The 21,241-nt window shown below is 39.4% G+C and overlaps 1 protein-coding gene across 2 annotated transcripts in view; it reads right to left on the bottom strand.

Annotated features, from left to right (window-relative positions):
* Positions 1–16,112, bottom strand: part of MPP3 (MAGUK p55 scaffold protein 3) — a 57,318-nt gene extending 41,206 nt beyond the window's left edge. Inside the window, exons 1-10 of one of the 2 annotated variants that reach the window (XM_051994332.1) lie at positions 15,443–16,112; positions 14,128–14,207; positions 12,879–12,997; positions 12,109–12,186; positions 11,277–11,357; positions 9,738–9,875; positions 8,156–8,237; positions 4,757–4,842; positions 2,347–2,421; positions 248–444 (exon numbers count right to left, since the gene is read on the bottom strand). In XM_051994332.1, the coding sequence (XP_051850292.1) occupies positions 248–444; positions 2,347–2,421; positions 4,757–4,842; positions 8,156–8,237; positions 9,738–9,875; positions 11,277–11,357; positions 12,109–12,186; positions 12,879–12,997; positions 14,128–14,152 (881 nt within the window). In that variant the 5' untranslated portion in view covers positions 14,153–14,207; positions 15,443–16,112. The remainder of the gene's footprint in view (positions 1–247; positions 445–2,346; positions 2,422–4,756; positions 4,843–8,155; positions 8,238–9,737; positions 9,876–11,276; positions 11,358–12,108; positions 12,187–12,878; positions 12,998–14,127; positions 14,208–15,442) is intronic. The other variant, XM_051994333.1, reaches the window with a different exon arrangement.
* Between the last annotated feature and the right edge of the window lie 5,129 nt (positions 16,113–21,241).

Below are 21,241 nucleotides of genomic sequence, written 5' to 3'. Positions count from 1 at the left end.
GTAATGGGGGAGAGGGAGGGAAGTACCAAAGATAACATTATTCTCATAGAGGAAGAAGCCACAGCTCAGAACATTTAAGTGACTAGCTAATGCTCTTGATACTTACATGGCCAGGACTATCAAGGGAGGAATTCAAACTGGGGTTTTTCTGTAAGCCCTGTGTTTTTACCCACTCTTGCATGTTACAGTCACAGCCTCCCTCCCCCCAACTCTGCTAGGTCCCAGATGACTGATAATATAGACCCACCTTTCTTGGAACTGCTTGGAGGGAATGAGACCGGCACGGAGGTTGGTGTCCCCCACACGCTTCGCCTGCCACCATGTGGGGTCATCTTGGCTCACCACTTCAAGGATATGTCGTCTCTGAAAGGGTAACCCTGCCTCCTGACAGGGGATAGCTTTGTCCTCCCTGGGGTTGTAGTGGAAAAGAGCCCTCATGAATACCTGAAAAAGGAAAAGCATTTTGGAGTGAGGGTCCCAGACCCTTCTGTCAAGAGAAACCTCCTTCATAACCAAGGTGAAGCAAGGGGAGGAAGAAAGAGAAAGATACAACTACCTGGATGATCAGCCTTTGGGAGAGAAAAATCAACATCTACACAATCTCTTGTCTAAATGGTCCTGAAAAAACTTGCATTTGGCTGTAATGTCAAATAGCTCTGGCTTTTATAATAATAAAGGGACACTTTTGGATTAAACAGAAGTAAAAGGATCGAGGGGATCCTCAAGGAGATTACTGCCTTGTCTTCATTACTTACCACTCTGGTTTTTGTTTTGTTTTGTTTTTAATGGCCGGGCTCCTGAGATTTACATGACAATTTCTCTTGTAAACAATATTTTCCAATCTTGAAAAATACGCATATATTCCGGCTTAAGACCAAATTGTAATTAATATTCACTAGAAGAGATGGATTAGCTTTGAGAATAGAAAATTAAGCAGAAACACAATGTATGAATTTGCTGACTGTTCTTTCTTCTCTTGTGGGCATCAGTTATTGTTCAGTTCAGTCATAGATTAATTTCACCAACTGAGAGAACAGTAAAAAGAATGTGCCAACATAAATATTAGTTTTCTTTTCTTTTTTAAAGAAATGACAGCAGTCTTCATTAAGGATTTTCAGAATACCAAAAGAGGATATTTTAAAAAGGCAATTAGTAGCTATGAAAGCAAAAAAGTAATCCCAAGCACAAATGATCACTTTGTCAAGTTCAGAAATTATTTCTGATATACTAATAGCCAGTTCAGTTGTTAAGTCATGTCTGACTCTCTGTGACTTTTTTTTTTTTTTTTTTTTGGCTGAGGAATTCTGGTTAAGTGACTTGCCCAGAGTCACACAGCTGGAAGTGTTAAGTATCTGAGGCCAGATTTGAACTCAGGTCCTCCTGACTTCAGGACTGGTGCTCTATTCACTACATCAACTAGCTGCCCCTTCTTTGTGTCTTCTTTTAGGGTTTCCTTGCTAAAGATACTGGAGTAGCTCACCATTTTCTTCTGCAGATCATTTTACAGACGAGGAAACTGAGGCAAACTGGATGAAGTGACTTGCCCAGCTTGTAAGTAACTGAGGCCAGATTTTAACTTACAAAAAGGAGTCTTCCTGATTCCAGGTCCAAAACACTTATCTACTGTGCCACTTGTGGCCCCAAGCTACCACATAAATAAACAAATAAGAAATATAACTGCTGGAATATAATCATTTCTTGGTTATTAATAATAATGATTATTATTTTTATTGTTATAGTTATTACTATTATCATTATGGCTATTAATGGAGAAAGCACTTAAAGGTTTGTTAAGCACTTGACACACATTATATCATAACTCTGGGAGGTAAGTGCTATTATCATCCCCATTTTACAGATTGGAAAAGTGAGACTGAGATAAGATAAAACTTGCCCACAGTCACACAGGAAGTAGGTCTGAAAGGTTGGATTTGAAAATCCTCTCAAGCTTTCAGGAATGTATCTCTAACATTCATTTGAAATACTGCATTTTAGCAGCTTTGTCCTGTCTCATCTCAACTATCTGATGCTGTAGTCAGTCTTACATTTTACTCTGATATGTTTCCTCCCCTATGTAGAGATCCTGAGGGAAAAATGAAATTATGCACTGTTTCCAAGTGAAAATCTCATTTACCTCAGTGGCCAAGGTGGTTTCACCCCACTGGTAACAAAGTCAAGTCACCTTCTATGATACGCTAACCAGTAAGGGCTTGGGTGAGGTAACAGTGATAGAGACACTAGCACATGCTACTAGTTAGCTCAGGATCTCTCTCACTTCCTCTGCCATTTGTTGAAAGGCCATTTTACCCCCAAACCTCAATCCCCACCTCAGGGGACAGTTTATACCTTGCTATCTTTTAATCGATCTTCTTCTTTGACAGCTGGAATGATTTTCAAAGTGATGGATCCTTGGGACTGGGCCTGAAAAGTATATGGAAATAGGTTTTCTTCTTAAATGGAGTTCATTTCCATTTTTTCCATTCCTAAAAACTCAACTTGAAAAAGAAAGGAAAGGAAGGAAGGAAGGGAGAGAGAGAGATGGGGGGGAGGGATTCCATACTCTGTCATAGGTACCATGCTGAACATTTTACAACTATTAACTTGATCTTCATAACAACCTTGAAAGGTTTTTTTACACCAATTTTCCAGATGGGAGAACTGAGTCTCAGGTTAAGAGTCACAGCTAGAATGAGGGCACTGGTTGTGAGTAAAGTTGGATCATCTAGATTCAAATCCTGTCTTTGCTATTTCATTCAATCAACAAGCATTTATTAAAGTATCTTACTATTTTGGGTTAGACCTGGGAAGCAAAAGATGAAACAGGCACTACTTTTGTGACCTTGGTTGTATGTCATTCCTCTGGGTCTCAGTTTTCTCATCTGTGACCCAAGGGAGTTAGATCAGATGATTTCATAATAGATGCCTTCCAAGTCTAAATTTAAATTGGGTAAATTAGGTCACTTTCCCCAAGGGAAATAGATAAGTTTCTAGGAGTTGGGGAAGGGAGATAGAGACCTTTGTAAAGGGTCCATCAAGTCCAAGATCCCTTCAAATACCAAGCTTTCCAACCAGATATCTCCAAAATCTTTCTAACTTTCACATCATTGACATGAAAAGTCCAGGAGGGACAGAAGGGCAATGACCTAGTGATGAAAGAGATCTCAGAGACCATTTAGTCAGACTCCCTCTTTTTACAAATGAGGAAACTGAGCTCCAAGGAAGTTAAATTATTTGTTCAAGTTTACACAGTTACTAGAAACAAGTGTTTTGATTCCCAGGATGATACTCTTGCAATATATCATGCTGCCTTCCTCATTCTTTTACGTTCTCCAGGGAGTCACTTAGCTAGAAATCTGGGGGAATTTTCCCCACACCTCACTTGTGGAACTATAAAATGGAGATAATAGTACCTGTCCTTCAAATGTTGAAGGGGATGTGGGGAAAATAGGATATTATTGCATTGCTGGTGGGGTTGTTAATTGATCCAACCATTCTGGGGAATAATTTAGAGCCATTCCCAAGGGCTAGAAAGTTGTGCATACTCTTTGACCTAGCAATAGAACAATTATGATTGTACCCCAAAGAGATGAAAGGAAAAGGAGAAAGATCTGTATTTACAAAAATATTTATAGTAGTTCTTTTTTGTAATAGAGAAGAATTGGAATTGGAGGAGATGCTCATTAATTGGAAATGGCCGAACAAATTGTAATATATGATCATAATGGATAATACTGTATTATAATAAATGATGATCAGGATGCTCTCAGAAAAATCTGGAAAGACTTACATGAACTGATGCAAAGTAAAATGAGCAGTACCAGGAGAACATTGTACACAGTAACAGTAATACCATAAGATAATCAATGGTGAATGACTTGGCTATTCTCAGGAATGTAATGAACCAAGACAATTCCACAGGGGTTATGATGAAAAATGACCTTCAGAGAAAAAATTATTAAAGTCTTAATACAGATCAAACCATACTTTTAAAAAAAGTTTTTGAAGGGTTTGGTTTTGGGTTTTGGGTTGTTTTTTTTTTGGGGGGGGGAGAGGCGTTGGTCTGTGATTTCTTTTACAAATTGTTTGCCTTCCTAATGAATGGAAAGGAAGGTGAGAATTTAAAACTCAAAAAAATTTTAAATGAACATCCCAACATGTGGTTGGAAAAAAAATAAGACTTAAGAAAAACAGCAATAACTGTCCTTCTATTTCACAGGGATGCTTTGAAGATGAAATAATCCTATGTCAGTTTGGGCAGCAGTTAGCTTTCGTCAAAGAGTTCACAGTAACATCTCTCCTATTAAAATGGGAGTTACTAAGGCTGGATGTGATGATGAGATATAAGATTGGATGAGGGGGGAATGAGGAATAAGAAATCTATAAGATCTGAATCCAAATTCTCCTCCAGTCCCCTAGCTAAGTAAGATGCTTGCCCCCCCTTTTACATAGACTGTATCCTATAAATACTCCCTTACCTCCAATTCATGCCATATATATCTTGTTTGTACATAGCCCTTTACAATGTTGTTTCCCTCTTAAACTGTAAGCTCCTCTAGGGCAGGGACTGGTTTTTGCCCTTCTTTCTTTGTATACCTCACACTTAGCACAATGCCTGGAGCACAGCAGGAACCTGATAAATGCTTATTTACTGTTGACTGACTATAAATAGGAAAGCTAAAATATTCACCTTGAGCCCCTTGGGTTCCCAGAAAGTCATCAAGATGAAACACCCTCCAAACCCCAAAGAAACACTTACCAGAATTTGACTGATTTCATCAGGCCGCTTATGCAGGACCACAATCCCATTGACTTCCCTCAGCTCATCCCCAACATGTACCAAACCTGGAAAAAGACAGAGGAAGTAATGGATGAAGGAGGAGGAGTTGTGATTCCTCATTTTCCACCTCCTTAATCAAACCACCAGTGACACTGCCTTGTCCCATGAAGCACTTGTAATAACGTCACCTTTAATGTTTTGAAAAATAACAATTATTCTATTTCTTATTTACAAATAAATTCCATGCTTACACACACACACACACACATACACACACACACACACACACACACACACTCTCAACTCAAAGGAAGGGAGCAAGTTTAGAGATACAAGTAGAAGGTTCATTCACTGACAAGCATTTATTAAGCACCTATTATAAGATCGATAGAGGACCAGTGTAGAAGTGAAGAAAATCTAGGATTGTGCCTCAAACATAATGTGACTAACTGTAATCCTGGGCAAGTCAATCAATAAACATTTATTAAACACCAATTAAGTGTCGGATGTTGTTCTAAGCATTTAAGTTGCTTAATCTCTCAGTGCCTCAAGCATAATTTTAAGAATACAGTAGTATAGGAAAGGGACCTGTATGTGCCAAAATGTTTGTGGCAGCCCTGTTTGTAGTGGCTAGAAACTGGAAAATGAATGGATGCCCATCAATTGGAGAATGGCTGGGTAAATTGTGGCATATGAATGTTATGGAATATTATTGTTCTGTAAGGAATGACCAGCAGGATGAATACAGAGAGGACTGGCGAGACTTACATGAATTGATGCTAAGTGAAATGAACAGAACCAGGAGATCATTATATACCTCAACAACGATACTGTTTGAAGATTTATTCTGATGGAAGTGGATCTCTTTGATAAAGAGAGCCTTAATTGATCAAAGATGGACAGAAGCAGCTACACCCAGAGAAAGAACACTGGGAAATGAATATAAACTGCTTGTATTTTTGTTTTTCTTCCCAGGTTATTTATACCTTCTGAATTCAATTCTCCCTGTGCAACAAGAAAACTGTTCGGTTCTGCACACATATATTGTATCTAGGATATACTGTAACCCATTCAACATGTAAAGGACTGCTTGCCATCTGGGGGAAGGGGTGGAGGGAGGGAGGGGAAAAATCGGAACAGAAGTGAATGCAAGGGATAATGCTGTAAAAAATTACCCTGGCATGCGTTCTATCAATAAAAAGTTATTTTAAAAAATAAATAAAGATATATTTAATGTGAAAAAAAAAGAATACAGTAGTAAGAGAATTACTTGCAGCAAGCAACATTTTTATAGAGTTTCACTCTATGACAGCAAAGGTCATGAGTTTGTATCCCTACTGGCACATGAGGCTGAACATCTGCTGCCCCTGACTGGATGAAACCGCTTATTGAAATAGGGCTGATTGCATAAGTCAGGGTTTTGTTGTCATTTTTTTATATATATATTATTGAACCCATGGGCAGTTTAGAAATCTTTTTCACAATAATGTCTTGAAATAATTGAAGAAAATCATAACCCTTTGGGGAGGTCATCCACTCAAAAATCCACGTTATGTCAAATTCCTGAGCTCACCTTCTAGCGGGGTTGTGGGCAGCCTTACCTTGCCATGTCCTGTCAGAAATCCCTGAGGATGAATCTTCCCTATTCCAATACTGTCTTTCCCTTTACCCTTCCCCCATGCCATGTGCTCTCTCCTAACCCCACCATACCTTATAGTGTCTGTCTTAACTCCACCATGCTTTGTGGTGTCTCTTCTGACCCCACTTTCCTTCTTATTGCTAGCTAGCTCTTTTGGGGTACTAAAATTGCCAGCTAAGGGCATGTCTCAACCTCATGGAGTGTTTCCTTTCTCCTGGTAAATGGCAAATTCCACTAGGAAACTTGCCCTTTCCTTCACTAATTATTAAAACGCCTTTCTCTGCTCACCCAACTCTATTTCCTATTTACCATTCCTGATGTCTATTTTATCCCCTTTTTTTTGTCTGTAACCTACTGCTCTAAATAAATCTACCTTTTGCCAAAGAGAATGGCCATTGTGAATTCTTCACATGACCAAACCCCAACTTTTGGTTCCCACCATCATCTGGTTTCTAAATCAATCACATCATTGTATATAAGTTAAAAAATAAATATATAATACATTATAATATATGTGTGTATATCTGTACCCATATAAATAGCTACATATAGCTATAGAGATTATAGAGAGATATCTATGCCTATATTTATACCTATCTATATGACTATATATATATATATATATATACCTATATAAACAAAAGCTCTCTGGAGGGTCCTCAATAATTTTAAGAGTATAAAGGGGACTTGAGAATAAAAAGGTTGAGAACCACTCATTTAAATGTTTTACTTTTCCCAAGTAATTTACACATCACTATCCAAGTGCCAGAGGAATTGCTGAGCCACACTAGTGGAAGAGGTTTCCACACAGGGATTTCTCTACATCAATAAAATCATAGTGTTTTAACTTAAAAAACTATAAAGCACTGTCTTTGCACAAAGATCAAATGAAAATATCCCTGCCTTCAAAAAGCTTACATTCTACTAGAAGGGTACAAGCAAACTAATAAATAAAGATAATGTAATTGGAGTGGAGTGGAGGGGGGGAGGGGAGAAGAATAAAGTCTTAACAAGAAGGCAAGTCAGAAAAGGCTTTCTAAAGAAGGTGACAAATACCCTGAGCTCTGAAGGAAATTAAGAGGCAAAGGTTAAGAAGTGCTTTGGGAGCCAGCCTGTGAGAAGGCTGAAAAGGATATTTTTAAAGATATCTTAATACACACCCATCTCTTTGCCTCTATGTCAGTAAAAATAAAAAATGTCACCAAGTTTTAAAAACCTTTGAAGCTAGGATCCCCATGCTCTCAGGGGCTGGGATGACAGATTGTCCTTTGTTCTAGTTACTAAATAGAAATTGCCCCCTCATCCTCAAAGTTCTTTGTGGTCTATGCTTACTTTACCTAAAATAAATTTCTTTTTTCTTTTTGGACTTTTGATAAGTACTCCATGTATACCTCGCCTTTTTTTGGGTCATGGAGCCCACTGGTATCTGGTGAAGCTGATAGACTACTCAATATCATGTTTTTAAATGCATAAAATAAAATATGTAAGATTGCAAAGGAAAACAATTCTAGTAAAATAAAAGTGTTGTTTTTCCCTATCCAGGTTTACAAACTTAGTGAAATCTATCCATATAACCCTGAGAGCCAGTGGAACCCAGATTAAGGACTCATGCCTTAGAGAAAACTGAAGTTTCCTTCAACAGGACAGGAAACCTATGCTCCTGAGACTGCTGGTATATGTCTCCCCTGGGAAGTTTAGGGGACAGTATAGCATTTAAGGAGAATGACTCCATCACTTACCACTCCGATCGGCTGCACCCCCTCTCATAATTCTGGCCACAATGACTGCCCCTGAGTGTTCATCCCTCCTGATGGTAGCACCCTAAATCAGACCCCCAGAGAGAAGACAAATCACTGAGGTGAAAATATCAAAGTCCAGATCCCTGAATGCCCTTTCTTCTGATTCCAGGGAAGGGTAGGCAAATTGAATTGGGGTTGAGGATGGGGGAGGGAAAAGATTCTCCAACACAGAGAGGAGAAAGAGTTCTCCCTTACATAAGATATCCCTCAACAGGAAAAGTCAATGAGAAAAATTAGAATACCACTATCACTATCTTGCATTTATACAGTCAGTCAGATACTTATTAAGTTTTTCTCAGTGCAAAGTATTGGTAGAATGAATTAAATTAAATCTTAAGGTTAAGCCAGAAATTCTGGTGCCTGTGGATCCCTTCTCAGCATAAGCTTTTTAAATACATATAATAAAATCCATAGGATTACAAAGGACATCAATTATAATGAAACAAAATTATCAACAATTTTTTCAACACTTTTTTAAGGTTTATGGATTACAGTTTAAAGACCCCTGGTTGATGTTTTCATACCTGTTATTTTGTTTCTCATGCCTGTGAGATATTATACTCATTTTTCAGGGGAAAAAAACTGAAACAGGAGCGATCTCCATCTCTCTAGCTAAATGGTTTCTCTAAAATCATCAAGTCAGGCACCAGACCTGAACTGAAGCTAGAACCCACTCCCACCCCTAAATCTCACCCCTAAATTTTTAGCAGGAGAACAAATTTTAGCCAGAATCAACAATCACATCAGCAGAATTAGAGAGGGATAATCAGGGCTCTATATTTTCAAATGTGTTTGAAGGGTTGAGGGAGAGTGGGAGATTGGTGAGTAACGTGTCTTCTGATGTTTCAAAGAAGGGAATAGAAAAATTATTCCCCAATTTACTAAGAGAGTGGATGAGAATGAAGAGAGAAGGAAGGGATAAAGAAGGATGGAAGAAGGGAGAAGAGGAAGCCAGAAGGGAGGAATGAGGGGAAGGATAGATGAGGACTAAAAGGAATTAAGTGAGAAATAAGAGTAGGGGGGGGTTGAAGGGTGATAGGAGAGGAGGATGGAGAGACAAGAATAGGAGAGGAAGATGGGGGGGTTGATAGGAGGAAAGGATAGAGGAATGAGAGGAAGGGGATGGGAGAATGAGAGGAGGGGAATGGGAAGAAGAGATGAATGGGAGAATGAGAGATGAGTAGAGGGAGGAATTAAAAGGAAGGGATTAAAAGGAAGAATGAGAGAAGGGAAATGGGAGAATGAGTGGAAGATGAGAAGAGAAGAATGGGAAAATGAGAAGGAAGAATGAGAAGAGAGGAAGCTGAGGAAATGGAAGGGGAGGCAGAGAATTGGAGACGAAGGGAAGAGAGAACGGGGATAGGAATATGGGAAAATGGGATATGAGAAGATGGAAAAAAGATGATGAAAGGATGGGAAAAGGGAAAAGAGTGATAGGAAGAGGATCTATTAAAGGATGGGGAAAGAAGGCTTAGGGGAGAGTGTAATGAGGGGATAGCTGGGGGAAGTGCAATATACATACCAGAGGTTCTTTGTTTTTCACAAGACGGACAATTTTCACAGACTCCTCATTAAAATCCTCCTCGATATTCTCAGGCAGAGGGGGAAGAACAGGGTCAAAATTCTTCTGAGCAACAGTATCATGTACCATGAGCACAGCCTGCAGGGGACCAAGGAAAACTGAGGGCTAGGACCCCGAGGAGAGAGACAATGGCCCCGTGGCAGCCACTACTCATAGACTCATCAGAAAACCACCACCATGGAAAGGCTTCCTAGGGATGTTCCCAGCAGAAATGTCCCCGACTTTGTAGCAAGGGTAGCCCTTCAGGGCATGGCTGTGGCCCATTCTCCCCATATGACATAAACATCACGCAAAAAATACATGAGTTGAATGAGCTGTGACTTTTTTTAAGAGAAACAAAATATGTGCCCAGCAATTAGTGAATGGCTGAACAAATTATGGTATATAGATAAAACAGGATATTATTATACCATAAGTCATGATGGAAATGAAGAATATAAAGGAATATTTCTATGAAATGACAAGGAACAAAGAAAATACAACCAACAGAACAGTTAAAGATTGGAGACTTGTGTTTTCTCTGGTACAGAGAATTCCCAAATGAGAACAATCCTTCTACTAATGCAAGTTGGTACCCCTGTTTAACTTAGAGCCTTGAGAGACTTGCCTAAAGCACTGAGAACTTAAATGGCTTATACAAGATCACAAAGCCAGTATACAGAACAATAAACACAATTTTTTTTCAACCAAATCTGTAATTCCATCAGTGTAGGAAACTTTCAGTGAAGAAACTTCTACCAAAGCACAATAATGACAAGAATGTAAATAAAGGCATCAGAGGAAACAACACAGCTTCAGTCAAATGCCAGGTTTTTAAATGCATACAGGGATGATTTCATCTTTCATTTTTGTATCCTCAGTGCCTTGTACATTGCTGTTGTTGTTCAGTCATTTCAATTGTGCCTGGATCTTCATGTGCCCATACACAAGATACAAGAGTGATTTTCCATTTCCTTCTCTAGTATATCCCCATTTTATAGATGAGAACTGAGGCAAACAGAGGTGAAGTGATCACATCACAAAACCTGTAAATGTCCGAAGCTAGATGTGAACTTAGATGCTCCTAACTCCAAGCTTGGTGCTCTATTCACCACATCATCGAGCTGCCCAGCCTTGAATATAGTAAGTGTTTAATAAATGCTGTTGACTAGTTGATCCTTTCTTTTTGTTGCCAGTCAATAAATTTACAGGGAAAGTATTTTCTAAAAAATGTTTCTTAGATTTGAGAGGAGAAAGAGTAGAGTTAAGAAGAGGACAAGTTGGGGCTAAAAGAGATGAGGAGAGATGGAAGGATGGGGAATGAGGAGAGGAGGAGAAATGGGAGGAAGGGAGCATGAGAGATAAGAGAAAAAGGGAAAAGATGAGATAAGAATATGGGAGAATGAATAGGAATAAGAGGGGAGGAAGGTGTTTGTTGTGTTAAAAGAAAATATATTAATGCCATTAAGAAAAAAAATTATCTGGGTAAGGGGTCAGTACCCTGAGATGGGGAGTAGATAGCAGCTGGAGCAACTCCCTCTCATCACTGTGGACTGATGCAGCTTGTAGCTCTTCTATAACCTAAACACAGAGAGAACACCACAGGAAAAAGGGAATTAGCTGAATGCTAAAAAAAATTTCCAACTAATGATAGGTTTTTCCAATTGTTTCTAAGCAGTTTTTTTGGTCAAAATAAATGCTCTTGGGACTTTTGACCCATGGTCCACCCCCAAACCAGTTGTACAACAAAAGAGACTTATTACATTCTTTGCTCAGGAAGTGGGGGATCAATTCTAGGCTTTATAAACATCCCAGGCTCTGGGATGTAGACATGGGAGAGCCCTGTTCTAGATCACAGCTCCCCAGTTAAGAACTTACTAATAAAAGTTAATGGGTCAAACTTAAAGCTGAAAGATCTTATCCAACCTCTCTACTTTAGAGGGAAAAATTGGGAAGAGATTAAGTGATTTCCCCATTGTTTTGAGCAAGCTAGTGGAAGAAACAGGACTTTAAAATCCAATTTCCATAAAGTCTCCAACTATTATGATTACATAACATCTTAGGGATCATCTAGTAGAATCCTTTCATTTCTGAAATGAGGTGCAGAAAGGATGAGTGTTTTGTCCAAGGACAAATAGAAAGGCAAAGACAGAGTATGGGAGGTTAGGAGGACTCACAAGCAGGGCTCTCTCTCCATTAGACAGTGAGAGGTTCAGTAGAGAAACAAAGGGGAGAAACATTCTGTGCTTTTTAGTTTCCAGGGTGAATGCCTTCTAGGTAAAGATAACTTCCAATGCAGAGAGCAGGAATCTACCAGAGAGGGGACACTTACATCCTCTGCAAGAGCCATGGCACTGTGCAGAACAGGAGTTGGGCTCTGTCTCTCATAATAGCGAAGTTTCTCATGAATCTGAAATGACAAGTGAGGGTTCTGGAGAGTGAATACAAACCCAATTAGCTCCCCAAGCCCTCCACCCTCACCAAAAAAATAAGGATTTGGGGAGAACAAACTGTAGTCTGGGCCCCAAAGCATGTTGCACAAGGTTAGTCACTCTATAACAGAACTCTTTCTGAGCCCGGGGAAGAACAGAGCTTCCTGAATACAGAGGAATGAATGAATGACCTTTAGAAGTGCCCAGGGAGCCAAAAACATCTGGATATTCCAACTGGACCACATGAAATTTAATTGAACAAGAATTTATTGATTATACATGTATAATCTGTATCAGATTATTTACTGTCTTGAGGAGGAAGGGAAGAAGGAAGGAAGAAAAAATCTAGAACACAAAATCTTATAAAAATGAATGTTGAAAACTATCTTTACATATAATAGGAAAAATAAAACTATTGAAAAAAAAGAACAAGAATTTATTAAAGCACCTTCTATGTGGCATGCACTGGGGATACAAAAATGAAATATGCTTGTAACAAGAATTTTGTTCTTGTTTCTCAATTGGGGAAGGTGTATTTTCAATGATTGAAAAAATAATAAAAAGATTATTAAAATTTGCTTAAGGGGAAAAAATGAAATAGCTCTGCCCTCAAAGACTTATAATATGCATAAAAAAAAAAACAAGTAGTGGGAATGAAACAAAAGTTTACCTTCATTAAGTAACTGAGGCTTTTCTCACTAAAGACATCTCTCAAGAACCCCATTTCTTCTTTATGGTTGGAGTCTGGTCTGAGCTGAGAGGTCAATAGGGCCAGGGTTTCATGCAACCCTGAGGAAAAAGGAAGAAAAAACAAAGAGACAGGTAGAAAATGAAAACTAAAATGGGAACTTCCTTTCCTACAAAGTTCAGAATTATAAGGAAAGTACTTTGTTTCTTTTTTTTTTCCTTTTGCTGGACAATAGAGGTTAAGTGATTTGCCCAAGGCCACAGAGCTAAGAAGTATCAAATGACTGAGGCTAGATTTGAACTCAGCTCCTCCAAAGTTCAGGGGTGGTGCTGTATCCACTGCACCATCTAGCTGCCCCTATCTTGAAGGTCATCTAGTCTAATCCTTTCATTTTATACATAAGGAAACTGAAATACAGGAGAAGAGAGAAGATTTAATAATTAGCAGAGACAGGATTTGAACCTCTGACTCTAATCTCTATTATTAATTTTTCAGGGTAACCTCCATTTTTCCTTTTACTAGAAATGAAAATTTTAAATGTAACATAAAAGACTTCAGATTGCAAAAAGATTTTGGACAATCATACACTAGTTAAGATATATCAAGAATTAGTTCTATTCTTTTTATGCTAAATCTCCATTTAACTAACACCCAACTCTATTTAACTGGGACTGAGACACCTACAAAGAAAAATAAATGCACAATCTAACCAATAAGACTGGGGAGATTCAGTGTAGGTCGAGGTGAGTCCCAAATTCATCTATACCAAGTCAGTGTAAAACACCTTGTATGAGGCTCTTTCCCCAATTAAGCTCGTAAATATTTTCTAACTTATATTTCCCTCAACAGTGTTCTGATCTAAACTTAAATCTGGGAACATTCTGTTTCAGTCATTTTCAACTTTTTGTGACCCCATTTGGGATTTTCTTGGCAAAGATACTCCAGTGGTATTTGCTCCACATACTTGACAAATAAGGAAACTGAGGCAAACAGGATCAAGTGACTTAGGGTCCCATAGCTAATAAATGTCTGAGGCCAGTTTGCAATCTAGAAGATGTCTTTATGACTCATCCTGGCTTTCTATCCACGGTGCCTTCCTGCCCAAGGGGATCCTTAAGATCTTTAAAGCTGGAAGGTTTAAAGGTTTTAATAGGTTCCACTATTATTTAATTTTCTCACTGCCTGATTTCTTTCCACCCCAATCCCATGGGCAACTGGGAGAGAAACTCACCTGAATCTTCAGACAGCACTGGCATGCTTGTCCTCCCAAAGGAAACTTTCTGGTTAAAATGAGGCTTCTTCTTCTACTGCCTAACATGGGGAAGAGAAGAGGGAAGGAGGTTCTGCCCCAGGATTCATTCGGCCAATAACTAAAAAGTGTCTATATTCAAGTTTAGTTCTCATTAAGCCCTAGGACATGGATCAAAGAGATAGCTCAGACTAAAGATCTTGGGCTTGATGTGACTTTAGGCAAATCTCTTCTCTAAGGTCATCAGTTTCCTTCTTTGTAAAATGAAGAAACTCCCTTTGATGGCCCCCATCCAACATTAACATTCCATGGCTCTTAGATTTTTCTTCTGTGGATGAAAATGTATTGTGTTTCTTTATGGTAGGCTTCGGCTCAGACAAGTTAATTAGTTTCCTAACTGACCATTCAGTGTTTTTCCCTATGGAGACACTGTCCTTCCTTCTGCCATCTCCCTAAGATACCCTTGAATGTACCCTCTGCCCTCTATCAACCAGTCACAAATCAACAAGTAATTATTGTATGTTCATCATGACATTCCTACCTTCCCTTTCTTTTCCCTTCCCTCATTTTACCAATCTTCCAAGCTCTAGGATGAAGGCAAAATACAAAACAAGAAAATTGTAAATCAAACCAATGAGTCACCCAACCTAGGATTCTACCACTAATAGCCCTCAAGAATGGAGTGGCAGTCATATCCCTTCTTGGGGATGCTGGAAAGGAGGAGGGAATGGTACCTTCTGATACTCTCCCCCCCCCCAACCTCTAATCATAGCAACCAGAGATGGATTTCAGGTATGTGTGTATCTTCCTCTGCACCCCTCTTCCCAAAGTTCTCATCCCGCCTGACTCCTTCCCTGGGTGATATTAGAAAGTCCAGAGCTCTTTGGAATTGGGGGAATGAAAAAGAAAACCTGTAGCCGGGAAGAGGTTGTAGGAAGGAGGAGAAGGGTCCTGGAGATTGCCAAAGGGGAGGGCCTGGGAAGGATGGATGCAGGGGCGGCGGGAAGGAAGGGGGGGAAGGGGAGGGAAGGAAAAAAAGATTGAGAGAATGGAGTATGTTTTAAAGGAAAGAAACAGGGTTCCTTGGGGTCCAGAGCGGAAAGGGTCTGAGCGCCCCGTTGGCCCCCTCTCCAAGCAAGGAGCTCTTTGAGAGGCAAGCTCTCTATGAAGCCGGGAATGTGTGAGGATCGGGAGCTGCTGGCCCATACGATCTACTCTCCGCAGACCCTCTCCTCTTCTCCAGTGCCCTGGACCTCTCCCTCCTTCCTTAGTTCTCCCACCGGAGAATTCTACCTACCCTCAGTTTTAGAGCTCTGCCAAGCGGGGTCGGGGTCCAGGATCCAGGCGCTGGGGGCTGCTGTCCAAAAGCTGGGGCTGCTCTTTTGCCCAGGCCGTTCCAGCCTCTCGCTCCGCCTTCCCTGGCTCCTCCCTGCGCTGCCGCCGTCGGGTAGCGTGTGGGTGGAGGAGGAGAAAGAGCTGAACGGAACAGTAGGAGACAGATCTGATCCCCCACAGAGTGTGGCGCCGCCCCTCTAGCTCGCCCCATCTTTCCTCCCTGCTCTTCTCCGAAAGAGCCTCTCACCCGTATCCTCTACCCTCTATCCCTCAATACACTCACACCTCATCCAGACCCCTGCAGTTCCTTCCTCACCATACTCTTCGCCCACCTCCCCCTCACAGCTGGCCCCAGAAAACCCAATTTCTTCAAGCCTATCCTCAACCCACTTGGGTCAGGCTGACCTGAAAATAGAATCTAATTTTATCAAGGCCGCTACTTGTTATGTATGTTTGTGCGGAGACGGAGCGGGGGAAGAGAAGGGTGCTTATGGAGAGAGAGTGGGGGAGAGAACGATGTGTAATTCTTGGTGAAAAAAAAAAAAATGAAAGAGAGGACGTGGAGGAGGACTTGAAAAGAAAGCCCCGGGGGACTGGAGAATGTGTGCATTGAGGTGTGAGTGGAGCGAATGTTAGCAAAGGTCTGCAAAGCATATATGTGCTGATACTCTGAAGGTGGAGAAGCATCCTTAGAGCAGGTGGATGTGTGGAGGGGGGTGGGGCAGGGTTGTGAAGGGAGGGATAGAATAATATTCTGGGGAGAGGGTGGGCAGAAAGGACGCCAGCAGCTGACGTGTGTGTGTGTGTGTGTGTGTGTATGTGTGTGTCTAGGAAGGAAAGGAATGTAGTATCTGGGAAGACGTCCAAAATATATGACAGGAAAGTTGGGGAGGGTCCCCCAAGGATGTTAACTCACAGAGACACTAAACTGGGGTCGCGTCATAGGGAAAGGAATGGAGAATTTGCATGGAAGATATCGTGGAGGTAAATAAAATCAACAGGAATGGAATCCTTAGCACGTGGGCAAATGCAATACATTTGGGACCAGCAGGAGTGTAAAATTTCGTTGTGAGCATCACTACTACAAATTACGGATCATTGTTTTGTTGACTGTCCAGACTTAAAAGTACATTTTCCCTCCTGAGATTCAGTTTAAAACACTCAGCAGCACACACCACCTGAATTAGTATCCCTAAACTCACAAAAGCCAGATGTTTTAAAAAGGAGAAACTGGGCAGGAATCTGTGGAGAATGATATGGGAAGATAAAGATAAATCCCCCAAACTGTGGTTTGCATTACACAAAATACTTGATAGAAGAGACCTCAAAGATCCATCTGAACGGGAAGCCTCTCTTCCCTGAGTTGCTGCAATCCTGTCTCACTTAAGTCCAATTCAGTAGCAAGTCAAAACATTACTCTAGTGATGTTATTGGTCCTCTTCCAGAAGGAAGGATGATCAACTTGAATGAAGGTCATTCTTCCCCAGTTTGAATATTCTCATTAACATGGAATTTTCTCTCTTCCAAGACAACTCATTTTACTTTTGGATAGCTCTAATTGTTAAGAAGTTTTCATACATTTCTTTGTCACTTCTACTAACCACTCCTAGTTCTGGACCTTGGGAATGACCAAAATAAGTTTGTGATAATTGTGCCATGTATTTTTCTTCATCCTATTTTTCCTCACTGTTCTTTTCTCTCTTTTTTTGACCCTATCCTTTCTAAGAAGTGTATTTTATGGCCAGCAGGATGAATACAGAGAGGCTTGGAGAGACTTACATGAACCCATGCTAAGTGAAATGAGCAGAACCAGGAGATCACCATATACTTCAACAACGATACTGTATGAGGATGTGTTCTGATGGAAGTGGATTTCTTTGACAAAGAGAAGATCTAACTCAGTTTCAATTGATCAAGGATGGTCAGAAGCAGCTACACCCAAAGAAAGAACGCTGGGAAATGAATGTAAACTGTTTGCATTTTAGTTTTTCTTCCCAGGTTCTTTTTACCTTTTGCATCCAATTCTTCCTGTGCAACAAGAGAACTGTTCAGTTCTGCATACATATATTGTATCTAGGATATACTGTGACATATTTAACATGTAAAGGACTGCTTGCCATCTGAGGGAGGGAGTGAAGGGAGGGAGGGAAAAGTCGGAACAGAAGTGAGTGCAAGAGATAATGTTCTAAAAAATTATCCAGGCGTGGGTTCTGTCAATAAAAGTTATAATTATTTAAAAAATAATAATAAAATAATTTTAAGTGTATTTTACACTGCTTCCCTAACCCTACTAAGTCCCTCTCCCTCATCCTCTTTTTATGCTCTCCTATTTGCCTGTAAGTTAAAAAGACTTTGATATTCAACTAGATGTATATATTATTTCCTCTTTAACCCATTTCTGAAGAGAATAAAGTTCCCTCATTGCTTGCTCTCCACTCCATCCTCCCCCAAATAAAAAATATTTTCTATTCATACTTCTTTTGTATGAGATAATTTGCTCTATTTTATCTCTCACCACACAATTTTATTTCTTAGGATTATCCCATCATAATCAACTCTCTATCTATGAATAATCATTCTAACTATCCTAATCATGGTTATATTCTTAAGAATTATAAATATAATTTCCCTATAAAATATAGCAAACAGTTTAATCTTATTAAATTCCTTATGATTAGTCTTTTTTTTTTTTTTTTTTTTTGGTGAGGCAATTAGGGTTAAGTGACTTGCCTAGGGTCACACAGCTAGGAAGTATTAAGTGTCTGAAGCCGATTTGAACTCAGGTCCTCCTGACTTCAGGGCTGGTGCTCTATCCATTGCACCACCTAGCTGCCCCATGATTAGTCTTTAATGTTTACCTTCTTATGCTTCTCCCAATTCTCATATTTGAAAGTCAAATTTTCTGTTCAGTTCTAGTCTAATCCATTTTGCCCTTGTTGGATTACATTCAACTTTGCTGAGGAGGTTATTCTTGTTTGTAAATTCAGTTTCTTTGCTCTTTAAATATAGAATTTCACATCCTTTGGTCTTTTAATGTGGGAGCTGCTAAATCCTGGGTTATCCAGTCTGCAGCTCCACAATATTTGAATTGTTTCTTTCTAGTTGTTCATAATATTTTCTCCTTAACTTAGGAACTTTGAAACATCTATAATTTACCCATGAATTTTCATTTTGGATCTCTTTCAGGCAGCAATTGGTAGATTTTTTATTTCTATTTTGTTTTCTAGTTATAAAATTTCAGGACAATTTTCCTCAATAATTTTTTGAAGTATAATATCCAAACTCTTTTTTTTTTTTGATAATAACTTTCAGGTAGTCCAAGAATTCTTATGATCTCTGTTTAATTTGTTTTCCTGGTCAGTTTTTTCCCCTAATGAAATAGTTCATGTGTTCTTCTTTTTTTCATTCTTTTGATTTTGTTTTGTCAAATTTTTAAGCTCTTCTAAAAATTACTCTTGGGCTTGTGGCCATTTTTTGAAGTTTTACAAGTAGCTGTTTTGACTCTGTTGTCTTCTGGGTTTTAAACCATTATCTTCTTTATCATTATAGTAATTATCCAAGGTCAGGTTCTTTTTCTGTTATTTGCTTTTTTAACAATCTACTCTGGGTCAAATTCTACTCTTGGGATGTAGGGGATAATGTCTTTTCTCTTGTGCATGTGTGTTTTGTGATGCTGTTTTTAGAGTTCCATCTGCGGGCTCTAAATTTTTGTTTCATCCAACGTGCTATGATCCAAGGCCAGGTGTGGTCATTGCTCTTCCAACTTCTGTCTTGGTTTATGAGTGATCTCAGACATTCCTCTCCATCCTTGAGCCACTACTAGCCCCACTCTCTCCATTACTGCTGCAATGTTCTCATTCCCTCACAATCCCAGAAATCTACTACCAGACTCAGTTCTCCTTTACCCCTACCATCAGTTCATGTTTCTGCCTTGAAACAAGAACCGAAGACTGTTCTTCTGTGAGTGACTGCATTCAGTCCTCTCTATGCTGAAATGTTGAGCAGGGTCCCCATATTTCCCAGTTCAACAGAATATACTTATTCATCTCCCATAGCCACAATCCAGTCAACATGTCTGGGTCTCTTAGCTATTGCTAGCAGGTTCTTCCCCAGGATCTTCCTCCAAGATCATCTTCCAGATCCCTCCACTGTTAGTCAGACAAAAAGTTCTCAAAGCTCTGGCTGCCATCATTACAACTGTCCCCAATACTTGCTGTTTACTGATAGGTGGTATCTGCATTTGGCTTCAGTAAGCCACCTCAGTAAATCAGATCTTTCCTTAGCATCATTCCAAGTTGTCTTAGTCTGGATAGGATTTCTTTATCTTTTTCCACTTGTGACTCCTTTTCACCCAAGAAATTTACCCCAAGTATATAGGCATATAAAATAGATATACAAATTTAGCATATGCTGATAAGTGAATTTCATGACTTCCATTCAGTTACATGACCTCATATAGGATTACAAACCACAGCTTAAAAAGCTAGTCTGGATGACTTACTTATCCTGACTTTTTAATACTTCTGCCACTTTAAAATTCATTTTGAAGCATTGTTTTAAGTTATTTGGAGGGAAATTTGGAAGAGACAGGTAATTTCCTGCCTAATTCTGCCATCGTCTCACAATCTCATACGATGTAGTTTTCTACTGGGTTCCTATAGAGTCCTGAAATTGCCTTTTCTCAATGTCAATTGTTTGTTCTCAAGCAAAAATGCAAGTATTACTGAAAGTTATTTATATTCTGGGAATGCTGCTAAGATACTGATGAGAAATCCAAATATTCTGACTTTCTTAAGATCATCAGGTCACTGAATGAAAGAAGGGGGAAGAGGAGAAAGGGATTGAAGCTCATTGCCTTTCCCCTAAGAGAATTTCCTAAGAAGGGACTTGATTGAAATGGCTCCCCTTTGCTTTGACAGTTTCTCAAAACTGGGTTCCAAACTGGATTGCTCTTTTATAAAAGATCAAAAGATTGAACAAGTTTCTCCAGCCAATCCAATTATATTTCCTGAACTGTCATTCCATTTCATTGAATAGCTTTCAGGGATTTCTAATGATTGATTCATTGATTCGATTCAATTCTTACCTGATTGAGGTAGTTATTTAAAGTGGGGCCAGGTGTTTGATTAACTCAATTAGAAATAAACTAGGTGTCAAAATGTATACTAGATTTTGAGTCAGAAAGGAACTTATTAGTCATATGACCCTGGGCAAGTCTTTTTAACCTCTATCTACCTCAGTTCTCTCATCTGTAAAATGAGAGTAATAATCATACCTACTCCCCAGGGTTATTATGAGGATTAAATGAGAAATTACTTGTAAAGTACTTTGCAAACCTTATGGTTTTGTTGTTGTTCAATTATATCTGACTCTTCATGATCCCATATGAGGTTTTCTTGGCAGAGATAGTTTGCATTTCCTTCTCCAGCTCAATTTACAGAAGAAAAAACTGAGGCAAACAGGGTTAACTGACTTGCCCAGGGTCTCACAACTAGTACGTTTCTGAGGCTGCATTTTGCTGATCTTCATCCACAAGTTCCATCTCTCATCTCTATGACTTTGCACTTACCATCTTTCATGCTTGGAATATCTTAACCTTTTCAACTTTCACCTTTTAGAATTCGGAGGTTTCGTCAAAGAATTTTTTTTAAATGCCCACACCTCTATAATCTCTTTTCTGATCCTTCAATTATTAGTCTCTCCCCTTACCAAATTATTTTGAATTTGCTTCATTTATATTTTGCCTATAAGGGGGAATTGA

This window comes from Antechinus flavipes, chromosome 4 (assembly GCF_016432865.1).
Source record: "Antechinus flavipes isolate AdamAnt ecotype Samford, QLD, Australia chromosome 4, AdamAnt_v2, whole genome shotgun sequence".
NCBI lineage: Eukaryota > Metazoa > Chordata > Mammalia > Dasyuromorphia > Dasyuridae > Antechinus > Antechinus flavipes.
Note: the sequence above shows the minus strand (reverse complement) of the source record. Positions and strands in the feature narration are given on the sequence as shown.